The sequence below is a fragment of the Labrus bergylta genome, chromosome 3 (assembly GCF_963930695.1).
Source record: "Labrus bergylta chromosome 3, fLabBer1.1, whole genome shotgun sequence".
NCBI lineage: Eukaryota > Metazoa > Chordata > Actinopteri > Labriformes > Labridae > Labrus > Labrus bergylta.
Genome location: NC_089197.1, coordinates 23,496,223 through 23,509,722, shown reverse-complemented (window position 1 = coordinate 23,509,722; position 13,500 = coordinate 23,496,223). Strand labels below are relative to the sequence as shown.

The window sequence follows — 13,500 nt, the reverse complement described above, 5'->3', positions numbered from 1 at the left end:
AGCCTGCAGCCGCTCTTTAAATATTCAGTGAAAAATAATGGCATCCGAGGCATCACCTATAGTAACATTATTATCTTCATTTCTCAAAATCAGCTCGACTGAGAGCTTCGTTTATCTTTTTCACCTAATAAATCTACTCGACTCAGCGCGCGAGTGAAGCTCCTGTGGGACCTCTTGCCCTCCTAAAACATCCCCACTGGATGCGCACTCCTGTTAGTGCATTATTTAAGGCGACATCATCATAATAATAATAATAATAGTAATAACAACAACAACAACAACAACAAAAATAATAATAACAATAATAAAAATAATAATATTGTTCATTTTTACAGTGTTCATCAAGCACTTTTTTATTGGCTCTCCAGTTTCTGACATTATGTTCACATTGATCTTTTATCTGTGCATATTTCCACTACATCGTTAGATATTTAAAGTCATCAGAAGGCCTTCCAATCGTAAAGCGTTTTACAAGCATAAGGTTATTCATACTATTTTACTAAAGAAACAACACACTGTCTGGTAACGATGCAAGAATGTTTTTGTTCCAAACGGATGGAGTGAAATGTAGATAAGTCCACACAATATAAGTGTGAGAGGGGACTTCACTAAATGAAAAACGCTTAGGTAAGAAACTAAAAGCTTTATTTATTCCCATTCAGATGAACAGACTTGTCTCCCTGTCTCTACTACCGATCTTCCCGATGCGCACAAAGCATTTGGATCTGCTGTGCGCAATCAGAGAGAGAGAAGGAAGAGAGACAGAGAGAGATTGCGGGGGGAGGGAGGGAGGGGGTGGAGGTGAATGGCAGGATGACTGAAAAGCCCAGTGACCAATCAAATCGTCGATGGGCTGGGCTCCACATTTTGACCCAGCGCTGCACGGGCCCTCAAAGTTTGTTTATTCGCGGAATGCAGTGTGTGATGAAAACGTGTTAGTAAGTGACCCCCCTTTCGACTAATAACAATCAAATGAAACTGATTGGGACGCTGGAACACGCTGTGGAGTTTTGGGAACGCGTACCAGTGCCATTTACGCACGGAACATGCTCGCGCGACGCTGCGCTTTAGCGCACCGGGATCCTCGATTGAAGAAACTCTTCAGAGAGTAGGTGTCGGTGTGCAGCAAGAGAGCCGAACTACAACGATCTTGATGCAAGAGCGGAGGACGGACTACCGAGTTTTAGAGAGAAGAAGAAAGTTGGCCGGCGCTCGCGGAGGTTTGAGAAGTAAACGTCCGCTCGCTTCACATCTCCAGGAGGGGAAAAAAAGCAAAGAAAAACTGTGATCGCTGCTTGATCAATGTGAAAGATTGTGGCAGGCTCTGACTCGAGACGCTGACAGTCCCCTGTAGTAGTCAAGATAAGCGTTGACTTGGCTAACAGAAGGGGTTAAACCGTATCTAAAGTTTGGAAAACCCAGCCTTTCTTTCCCGTACGGATCAACTCATTGGGTGGGAGCTGAGAGAGAGACAAGAGTCCCCAGCAAATCAGGAGCTAATTGATTAAAGAGACTTCATTTGAATAGGAGGGGGGCTGGCAAGGTGCCAATCGCCTTTCAAAGAAGCCCCCCGTATGATTAATCGTAGAGCATTATTGATAATCATAACGCGGCACATGCGCGGTGGATGGGCTCGATTTACGTAATTTTTGAGAGGGTTTTGTAGTCATTTTTTTATTCTTCGCCTGCTGATGTGCCAGCCAGCATGTCGCGGAGGAAACAAGCGAAGCCGCAACACTTCCAGTCCGACCCTCATCTCCCCTTATCGGAGCACAATGGTGAGTTCAAGTAACATATCGTTGCTTTTATCCAAAGAGCGTAAATATGTCACTTTCTGCTGTTTTATCTTGTCTGTGGTATCGTCTCGGTTTAAGTTTATATACTTTGATTTTGACTTTATACTTTAGTTTACTTATTTGCAATTTTTTTCTTTAATGCTTTTCAGAAAACATAAATCAAATCAATCAACTAAATTGACTTTATTCCATATTTAATATGAATTTAGAGTTACTTTTTGTATTTTTCTACATTGAGAACTACGTTCTCAAAATAATACGAACTTTAACATAAACTTTGAATAGGTAAAGAAATATATTTATTATACGTAATTCTTTTTTACCGTCTTGTAATGCCATATCTGTAAAATCTTACTTTTTAGTCTCCGATTCAGCTTAAAATTACATACAACCAACTTTTCTGTAACGTGTCGCCAGCTCAGTGTCGGTCCTTTCCGAGGCTTCCCAGCGTTCAGAGCCTCTCGATACGCGGAGAGATCACCGTGCCTCTCCGGCGCTGAATCAAACTTTTCCTGTGTCCCGGCCAATGCAACTTTTCAAACCTTGAGTTGCAGATTTATGCTTTTTAATTGAACAATGTTTTCCCACTTGTATCAAAAGCAACGATAGTAAGTTAGTGCTCGTTTGAGCGCCAGCGTCCTTTACAGTAAAAGTTGGATGAAAGGAGAAGAAACATGCTGAAGAGAGCGTCTCCCACACACACGCACTCATCCTCTTTAGATACCCAATCTAATCTACTCATCATTTAGATTTTAATTCACAAATAAGTTAAACTAACTCATAGACACGCTCACAATTCTACACAGCGATGTGTTTTATTACGAAATAATTTAAGGCTAAAATCTACAATGATAAATGAGCTCGTTGTAATTTACCTTTAGAAGCTCGCGCCTCATTTACATTTTTGTGGCCCTCTATTAAATAATGCTTTGATTCATCTTTACAAATGAAGTGAAAATTATTTAAACCGTGCTTGTGGGCCTGACTTGAAATTGTTTTATACAACATGACATGAGAGCTGAAAACAGCAGTTCTGTATGAAGCTCAAAGTTTCAGTCCCAGTGACAGTATGAAGCCAGGGGAAAAAAGTGATTTTGTACTTTTATTTACAGACAATTTTAAAAATCATAAACTTCGAAATAAAATAACGACAGAAGACTGAGACTGGGAATACAAAAACAGGACGTTGCGTTGCAACGTGTATTTTTGTTGACCGACTTTTGGACACTAATTGAAAAGACTCGTTTTCAAGAAAATGTCTTGTTTTTATACAAGGAAATATTCGTAATTTAAATGCAGTCGTTTGCACTGTCATGAAGTGTATCCAGGTTTTTCTTCCCTTAGTTTGTCTTATTTTTATTATTTTTATTTGAACAAACAACGAGATATGCCGATGTCAAAACATTCAGATAAAATGAGAAAATATTTGTAGAGTTGGATAGGCCTGTGGGATAAGGCCTATAAATTAAATATTTGCCATTTAAAACTCTCAAAGCCACATTGTATTTAGTATTGCCTGAAAAACATGTGCAGGTAATTTAAAAGAAATATTTGCTTCTCTCAGGAGAAAGTCATGCATAGAAAAAGTATTTGCAGCAAATTTCACGTGATTTGTAGGAACTTGGTGATTAATGCAGGATGCAGTTAATTTCTGACTGCTGGTTTTTCTGCATTTTGCTTTAAATCTAATAAAGTTCATGAAAAGTTCCCTTTTGTCAGGCGGACTGCAGAAAGCAAAATTTCTCAATTATGTTCAATGCAATGACAAATGTTAAAACTTTTTCACATATGTCTTTTTGTAATTATAACTGTTTGGGCATATCTTCTTTAGCATTAGGGGTATTTAGCTGACAGAGCTCATAACAAATGATCTGTGTGTGTTCTATGGGAGCAGGAAGTGAGAACAGAAAGTCATTGTGTTTGTAGCCGAATGTCAGAGATGCTGAGGGCCAGTGGTTACTGGGAGGTCGGAGTGAGAGCCACAGAGGGTGGGATGTTGAGCTGTTTTAACCTTTGCCAGTGTCCCTCTGTGTGGAGTTGAGCGGAGTTCAGGGCCCAGTGTGTTCCTCTCTACCTCGCCATTGACCCTGCTGATCGGAGCTGCAGGCTCCCCAGCGAGGCCTGGACTCTTTATTTAAGTGTGTGTTTGTGTGTTGTGAAGCCTTATCAATGTTGTGGCCATCCCCCTTATGCCCTATCAGGGTGGCCCCCCTAGAGGAGAGATTGGCAGGGCAACCCACTATCCACTGTTGTTCCCTGCAAACAGAGAGTGCAGTTGCTTGTCATTTTGCCAGTGTTTATGTGGTGGGAGTCTAGGTGTAGCCTGAAGGACTTGCTTTGCCATTTTTTTTCCCTCCCTCCCCTTGAGCTTTAAGCATGTCACCGGGGCAGAGCTTCTCAGATGTGAGTCTTGTCTTGGACCTCGGCAGTTATAGTGGAACCCCATCTAGTGTTCAGTGTCTGGAGCCGATGAGAGCAGAAACCCTCCTGAAGTTACAAGTGTCAAGAGAGGCTCACAGAGGCCCCACGCAAAAAAATAATGTAGGATCTCTCAAAGCTCGCCGTCAACTTTTTTTTTCCCACTAATCCTTGCTTTCTTGACTCTCATATTCACACTTTGGCCACTCTCTCTGAGGCTCTGTCTTCTTCTCTTTGTCTCTCCACCGCCCTTTAGCCCTGTGCACTGCTTTCATCGTGCTTTTGATAGAGATTCTATGGAAGTTTTACAGACTCCATCTTTCTACCAGCTTGACTTTATCTAAATTTTAATTCGAAGTTAATCCTTGCTATTTTGGGAATTAAGCCTAATGCGAGCATCTGCGATGTTTGCTATGCTAGACTTTTGTGGACAGTGGATTTGTGATCATGCATTGATTTAGTTTTGATTGATTTGATTTTAAAGAGATTTTCGGTGTCGTCAAGTAAAGTCAAACATATTATTGCACATTTGACAGAGCAAATCTCTAGCATTTACATTAATGTTCTGATGAATTCTGATTGTAATATTTTTTTAATAACTTAAAGTTATTTTAATGTAATTTTCTTATTCCAAACTCAAGACGTAGTCGGTGAATATGGGACTGAGTACTTAGATCAAAAACAATTAAGATACAAATATTTTCCTCCAGTTCTTTCAATAGTTAAATGCACAGATCTCGATTGGAGTATTTCAAATTTTATCTCGTTCTTTTTTCATGTTCTTGCATGTTAAAGTTATTGTTTTAAAATGTAAACTTTTTATTTACATTTTTTAAATAGTGATATTTCTGTGAGATTTTTTTTATTATGCACTGCAAGAAATATCATCTTTGTTTTGAAATGATTTTTTGTCAAACATAGTTAATCTCATTAGCGTATGTTTATGGATGAAATTATTAATTCATTTAAAGCGCATAACATAATTTGTCAAACAGCATATGCATAGTGTGTTGTGTATTTTTTGTTGTTGTGCTCTGCGTTGATTTGGAGCATTAACACACATACATTTACAAATGGTATGTATTTATCAATTCTGCATCTGCCAGAAGTTTGTTTGACTATTTTTTATTTTTTTCCTATTTCATGTCACTAATTATCATTAAGATTTTCTTCACACTTATTTGTGTACAGTCAGCCTCGAGAAAAGTGAAAAGGTGTTTGTGTTTCCTCGTGTTTCTCACACTATGAATTGAACACATTTTTTCGAAGTTGGGTTGTAGGTGGACGGGTGGGGGCTGAGGGTGACAGGGGAGATTCAACATGAAAAGTTATCATTAAAGTTGTATTTTCCCTGTTTGCATGGTTTGGTGGTGTGAGGGCCAGGGTTTACTGTCATGGCAACTTTGTGTTATCTGATGTCTCTGAGCAGAGAAACATTGAGGGAGATAATCCCTGAATTAAACAGGATCTGCTTTGAGTCGACTGAGATGAGCAGGGCCAGGCTGTGCCGACGATCCCCGCCGCTCCCATGCTGCGCGAACAATGGGAAGGCATCCTGTCTCTCTGTGGGGCAGGGCTGCACTTCTCTGGGTTTCATTTGCAAATGAATTCTTGGCCCTGATGAAAGTGTTGAGGGGCCGGAGCCACAATGAAAGGGATTCATAGAGAAATGCAATTTGTAAATCAACTTGTATGTTAAACAGTGAGATTTTAGTGTGACAAAGAGGGAACAGAATAAGGAAAGTCTGGATCACAGCAGTGGCTCTGAGGGCAGGGTGTCTTCTTGTCATTTTACTCCCTGACTTGTCTGTTTATCAAAATAGAAAAAATTAAAAAACCTGTTTCTGTGCGCATTTGAAAGGCAGTCATTACTTTTGAATTTCATCTCAGTGAAAAGTTTCTGTGTCTGTATCGCTAGATTGGTCAGCTGGTATGACCAGTTTCTGAGTTTTGGGAAGTTTATCATGCCTGCATACTTATGCAACTCAAGCACCAAATCGTTTATTTAGAAGAATTTAGCTATAGGTGTTTGGACAACTTTTTGGGGTCAAAGTCTGAAGTTAAAAATATGAAACCAATATATAACTGCATTTTAAAAATGTTATTTAATATTTTTACTATTTTCATTCGATGGTAGACATTTAAGCCATAGCAAATCATTTGCTATCATGTGTTAAGTCAAAATGGCTTTCATTTTTATTTCTCTTTGATTTTCTTGTTGTTGTTTTTTTAGTGAGTGCATTTAACCACCTTGATGCCAGAGGCTCTGTTGTTTGCATCTCAGTGTGACTGCAGCATGAGTGGATACAAATTAGTTTAGAGACATAGATAACCTGTCCAAGATGTCCATAGTCGGCTGAAAATGAGCAAAGTTGACAGCAAATTGAAAGTCTAATAAGTCCATCAAATGCTTGATTTGCACCGAGTGGACAAGAAGAGTTTGAAGGACATGGAATATAGGAAATCAATATCTTTCTATGAAATTTCATTAAGGGCCAATGTCCACACTTCACTCTATTCTATATTTTGATGGATTATCTGGTGAAAATGATCACCTTTGTTTGGGCTGATGAAACCCAGATGTAAATCTTCAAAGATCACTTTTAAGAAATATTTGAGTAGTTCCCATTGATTTTGTATCCCCCCTTATCGTATTTCCGTGGCCACTGAATTGAATGACGCCTTTTCTCATTTCTGTTGGCTTATTGTTGCCTTTTAACCGTTGTTTTTGTGAACACATCAAAGGGATAAGTGTAAAACTGATTAACTTAAGATTAACAACAATGGAATTTGAGGAGATAAAGCTGCTTCTTCAGCTGCAAAACATTTCTAATCACTAATCCTCTGTTTCCTCTTTTTCAGGGGACACAGAACTTTGCTCAGAGGACCCCCCCTGCAAGGAGTCAGACGCCCACGTCTGTAGCAGATGTTGTGCTGAGTTCTTTGAAATATCTGATCTTGAGGAGCACCAGAAGAATTGCACTAAGAATCAGTTAGTTCTGATAGTGAATGAAAATCCTGTCTCCCCCACCGGATCCTTTTCACCTGGGTCTCCGCCCCATAATCCAGATGACCAGATGAATGAAACGGCTAATAACACTGATCAAACTGAGTGCAGTGACCTATTGGAGCCTAACACTCTTGAAAAAGATGAATCCATGGATGTCGATGTTTCCGGAATGAGCAGTGGTCATGAAGAGGAAGGCAGTCATACAGATGGTGGGAGCCCCATTAACACAGTAAGCAGCCATGGTGTCAGGGGTCCCTCTGGCCCTGCAGTAGGTACTTCCGCTATCTCTGCCCCTCTACCTCAGCTCAGTAACCTGACTGAACTGGGGAACTTCTCCATGATTAACAGCAATGTCATAATTGAAAATCTGCAGAGCACCAAAGTGGCTGTAGCCCAATTCTCCCAAGAGGCTCATTCTAATGGGGGGCCCAGGGTGGCAGTGCCAGCCCTCATGGAGCAGCTCTTGGCTCTACAACAGCAACAGATCCACCAACTACAGCTTATTGAGCAGATTCGCCATCAGATACTGCTACTGGCCTCTCAGTCCCCAGAAATACAGGTGCCTCCAACTTCTGCCTCAGCTTCAGGCACAATGGGGCCTGCTGCCAGCCCACTTACCACACTCAGCTCCCATCTCTCCCAACAGCTGGCTGCAGCCGCAGGCCTAGCACAGAACCTGGCCAGCCAGTCAGCCAGTATTAGCAGCCTAAAGCAGCTGGCTGCAGCGGCACAGCTACCTCAGTCCAACCCAAGCAGCAGTGAGACATCTCAGAGCATTAGCACATTGGGGCCATCAACAGTCAATGCCCAGTCCTCTGACAAGAGGCCGAGTCATATGAGTAGCCTCCACTCTCAGCTCAGCAACCCCTCACTAGCTAAGTCATCAACACCATCATTTGGTATGCGTAGCTTGTTAAGCTCTGCGGTGAATCCCCTTCTACCTCAGCCCCCACCTGGTAACCCCATGTTCTCCAGCCCTCTGCCCAGTGTTGGCACTACTGTGGAGGACCTCAACTCTTTAGCAGCATTGGCCCAGAGAACGAAAGGCAAGCAGCCAAATGTCACCTCATTTGAGCACAAAAGCAGCTCTGACGATGCTTTCTTCAAGCATAAGTGCCGTTTTTGTGGCAAAGTGTTTGGGAGTGACAGTGCTCTGCAGATCCACCTGCGGTCTCACACTGGGGAAAGACCATACAAGTGTAATATCTGTGGTAACCGCTTCTCCACCCGTGGTAACCTGAAGGTGCATTTCCAGCGACATAAAGAAAAATACCCACACATCCAGATGAATCCCTACCCTGTTCCTGAGCATTTGGACAATATACCAACAAGCACAGGCATCCCATACGGCATGTCCATGCCCCCAGAGAAACCTGTCACAAGCTGGCTAGATAGCAAACCAGTTTTGCCGACTCTGACTTCCTCAGTTGGTATGCTGTTGCCACCAACCATGCCAAGCCTGCCACATTTCATCAAAAAGGAAGATAATTCAATAGCCATAACAAGCCATTCTGTTACTGCAAAGAGTGACTCAGGTGCTGCTGACCATTCAGCTAAAAGTAATGATGGAGTATTTGAAGAGGTTGAAGGTGCAACTCTGCCTACCTCAAATGGGAAAACTGAAGAAGGCAGCCACTCCTCAGGCTTCATGACAAATGTGAGCTCTGCTACAGAGAACATTGCTGATTACACAACATCTAACAGCCCGCCCATGATGACAAACCCGCTCATGCCTCTTATGTCTGATCAATTCAAGGCTAAGTTCCCTTTTGGTGGCATCCTGGATCCTCTCCAGGGGTCTGAGACCTCCAAGCTTCAGCAGCTAGTGGAGAACATTGACAGGAAGGTTACAGACCCCAATGAATGTGTCATATGCCACCGGATTCTGAGCTGCCAGAGTGCTCTGAAAATGCACTATCGCACTCACACTGGGGAAAGGCCCTTTAAGTGTAAAGTCTGTGGCAGGGCGTTTACCACCAAAGGAAATCTTAAGACACACTACAGCGTCCATAGGGCAATGCCCCCTCTTAGAGTCCAACACTCCTGCCCTATTTGTCAGAAGAAGTTCACTAATGCTGTGGTTCTACAGCAACATATTCGTATGCACATGGGTGGGCAGATCCCCAACACCCCTCTGCCAGAGAGTTACCCTGAGTCCATGGCCTCTGACACTGGCTCATTTGAGGAGAGAAACTTTGATGATCTGGACAACTTCTCTGATGACAACATGGAAGGAATGGAGGAAGGTCCCGATAGCAGTGTGCCAGACACACCTAGGTCAGCTGATGCATCCCACGACAGTCTATGTAACTCCCCAGCTCCCCCTGAAATGGTTTACCAAGAGGGGCAGCAGAAAAATGGCCTAGAGCATGCCCACAATAATGAAATTGAGACCAGCCAAATGAGGGCTGTGGCAAATGGCTTAGCTGAAGGGGATTGTCTCACCAATGACTCCTCATCTCTGGGAGGCGATGTTGAAAGCCGGAGCGCCGGGAGTCCAGCTGTGTCTGAATCTACCTCCTCCATGCAGGCGCCATCCCCCACGAGCATGCAGACACAACCACACAAATCCCCAAACCCTGAAGAAAGGCACCAGAGGGTCTTCTCTTTTGAGCACACCAGTGCAAGCCACCTGCATCCTCACCCCTCCAACATTGGAGCCCTAGACCTGACATCTGTCAATCCCACAAAAGATCCCCTGGGCATGATATTCGCCTTCCGTGAGCGTAACACCATCAAGAACACATCCTGTGACATCTGTGGGAAGACCTTTGCTTGTCAGAGTGCCTTGGACATTCACTATCGAAGCCATACCAAAGAACGACCATTTATTTGCACGGCATGTAACAGGGGTTTCTCCACCAAGGGCAACCTCAAGCAGCACATGCTCACCCATCAAATGAGAGACCTGCCCTCACAGCTCTTTGAGCCCTCCAACACCAGCTTATCCTCCAGCCCAACCCCATCCCTCCTGTCTGTAGGCTCTCTCCACAAACCAGAGGTCAATGGCTTCCTTCATAGCCTCCACCAAGAAATCAAGGAAATGCCTCCAGGCTTGGTCACATCATCTGCCTCTACATCCCCAGTGCTTTCCTCTGCTCCACCACGCAGGACACCGAAGCAACACTTCTGCAACACCTGTGGGAAATGTTTCTCATCCTCCAGTGCTCTACAGATCCACGAGAGAACGCATACAGGGGAGAAACCCTTTGCCTGCAGTATCTGTGGCCGGGCTTTTACCACCAAAGGAAACCTCAAGGTAAATGTTGAAACATTCAGAAAGCCGTCAGTCTCCCAACAGTATGTGTGTGTAAATCTTTGTGAAAAATGCTGCTATCTAGTTTAATATTTTAATTAATTAAAGGTACACATTTCAAATAAAAAAACTTCATGGAAAGGCTCAATCATTTAGCTTACATGATTATTGGGTAGATACTCCAAAGTGTAGTCAGCTAAGACAGATTTAGTGCACAGACTGAACAGTCAGGGACAATTATTCTGCAAAGTCGGAGTCTAGTTTTCCATAACAGATTCTGTGAAAACAGCCACATGCCCAAATCATTAAGAAAGACATGCTCATTGATCTACAGCATTTTCAGAGAATTGTGCAAATTAAAGACAAAGTATATCAAGTATGTTGCGTGTCAGTCCTCATACCTACAGTTACATTTTGGAAACGTGTTGACATTAACTTTCAAAAGTTATTGAAAATCAAGCTTTGGCTTTTGGTTGAAACTTGATTTATACAGGGATACGTACATTTGTTTGATGCTGAACTATAATCAACTAGGAAAATTCCCTGAAGACTTCAGAAGTATTTTATCCATGGCATACCATAAAGATAACTAATAGAATGTGTCTTGATGATTATTAAGCAGGAAAAAATGTTTTTGTCAAAGAAAGGGTGCTGGCAGAGATAAAATGTCACGTGCAATGTATTTTAGTGCTTGACTTTTACAAAAAATGCTCTGTGCCCCCCTTGTGAGATAAGCAAATTAAGATTTAGATGAAACAGCATGTATCCGTCTTGCCAAAATAAGTTGTTTACACCATGCTGGTACCTCTCACAACATAGGCAACTAAATGGTCCTTTGCAGCCAGGGTGTGAAGCTATTTTAATTTGGAGTCAAGCATTATTATTATTTTTTCCATTGCATCATCTCATGTGCAGTTCTTATGGCCAAGTTTGTAAACATCGCTAATTTTCATCCCACTTATGCTCTATCTCTCCTCCCTCCCTTTTATCCTGCTTCTCCCTCCTCCCCTCTCTCTGTGAAGGTTCACATGGGCACACACATGTGGAACAGTGCTCCCGCCAGACGGGGCCGCAGGCTCTCTGTGGATGGGCCAATGGCCTTCTTGGGTGCCAACCCAGTCAAGTTTCCTGAAATTTTCCAGAAGGACATGGCATCGAGGGCAAGCAACGGAGACCCGGCTAGTTTCTGGAACCAGTATGCTGCAGCCTTCTCTAACGGCCTGGCGATGAAGACAAACGAAATCTCTGTCATCCAGAATGGAGGCATCCCACACATGTCAGGCGGTGTGGGTAATGGGGGTAGCTCCCCCATTGGTGGCCTAACTGGCAGCCTAGACAAGCTGCACAGCATGGAGCCCAATGCTGCTCTTGCTGGTTTGGAGAAAATGGCCAACACAGAGAATGGGGCCCACTTTCGGTTCACACGTTTCATGGAGGACAATAAAGAAATAGTCACAAGTTAGAGCTTATGTCCTCAGTTGTGCACAGACAAATGAAGATGCCCAAAGGCATATTGTACACATACTGTATGTAGACACACAGGAAAGAAGAAAAAAGAAAGAACAAGACGGGGACAAAATCAACTGAACTGCTTTGCCCGCATTGAATCTTTACGAACACGAGTGTGAAGACAAGTTGCTTTTTTGTACAATGTACATGTTATAGTTTTACGGAGCTTATTTATTAGTGAGTATAACCTTGCTTGAAACCAAGTGGAAGCATTAACATTTAGGTTTTTCTTTGTTTTAAAGCCAGAATGGGTATGTATGGGTGCTTAAAACATGTGCTTTTGAAACTTAGAATATCTGGGTAGATTACCTTACCTTGGCATTAAGTTATTTTCTGTCTGTAGTAGCTATAACCGAACTGTCGATGTGATGCATTAGCCCTGTAATAAGCAAACAGACTTGCTGTAAATATTATACACTGATCTTCTGTAGATGGTCTAACATCTGTGTGTTCAAGCCACCCTCCTTTCATCAAAGCAAAACAATTCAGGCAAAGGACTAAATGTGGTGTAGTTCCTTTCTTTCCAATTTCTATTTACTGTTATTCTATTTAAGTATGACAAAACATTGAAGTTTGCTACATTTTAAGGGGTTTCTTTAGTGTTAACTTGTTCTGTTGTTACTGTTTCTGTGTATTGTACTTTCTACTTTTTGTTTGTTTCCATATGTTTCTTTTCTTCTATCTCTCTTTTTTTTGTTGTTGCTTGTATTTTGGTTATATGGAAAGCAAGTCAGAAGGGAACATTTGGTCTGGCCTTTTTTATTGGTTTTTGGAACTGAGACAGCCAATCAAATGAGCAGGATTCTCCATTAGTTTCTCAGCTGGATTTCCATGTTGCTGCTATGTCCCAGCATCCTCACTTACATCAAGTGCGAAGTTCTGTGTTGAAGCTTCTGTAAATATGTTCAGATGTGGAAATACAAACTCCCTTCTTAGAAAATGTACATACAGCTCACACAAGAGAAGTCAATCACGGCCAGGGGACAAAATGATAGTGTTTTTATAAATATAAATATATATTGGGTTTGACAACCTTCGGACTGTTACATGCACTTTCTTGGAAAGTTGGAAGATCTTTATGGGTCCAGTTTCTCTACACTTTAATACCTACTAACAACTAAGATACTGTAATTCTTTACTCAAATAATCAAATACATCAGTTTTCCAAAAGAATCATTGTGTGTTTGTGTGCCTTTTTTTTCCCTGCTTTATTTATCATATCATGAAAATATACTGGAAAACGATTGTTTTTGTTTTGTTTTTTCTTTCAGAGTCAACACAAAAACTATTTTGAAATAAGATCAGAAAAAAATATTAAATAACTTTGTATTAATATATATTTTTTTCTCAGGGCCAATTGTGCAGCTTAAGCAGCGCTCTTCAGTTTCTTTTTAAAGACAGACAGCTGAAGCACAAACTGTGGATGCAGTCTTCAGGGCTTACCTGATTTTTCATTCAAATTTTGAGCGGCGTTTTAAACAACAAATTCCATTCCATTGCCAATCCTTGAA

At 41.9% G+C, this 13,500-nt stretch overlaps 1 protein-coding gene across 2 annotated transcripts; it reads left to right on the top strand.

Annotated features, from left to right (window-relative positions):
- Positions 1-906: 906 nt before the first annotated feature.
- sall1a (spalt-like transcription factor 1a) lies at positions 907-13,162 on the top strand. Of its 2 annotated transcripts, none has more exons than XM_020656088.3 (3): positions 907-1,778; positions 7,077-10,483; positions 11,503-13,162. In XM_020656088.3, exons 1-3 carry the CDS (start codon positions 1,706-1,708, stop codon positions 11,941-11,943), a joined length of 3,921 nt encoding a protein of 1,306 aa, XP_020511744.2. In that variant the 5' UTR covers positions 907-1,705; the 3' UTR covers positions 11,944-13,162. The 2 variants fall into 2 exon arrangements, with proteins under 2 accessions (XP_020511744.2, XP_065809068.1); XM_065952996.1 differs by lacking the exon at positions 907-1,778 and adding an exon at positions 4,199-4,337.
- Positions 13,163-13,500: the final 338 nt, after the last annotated feature.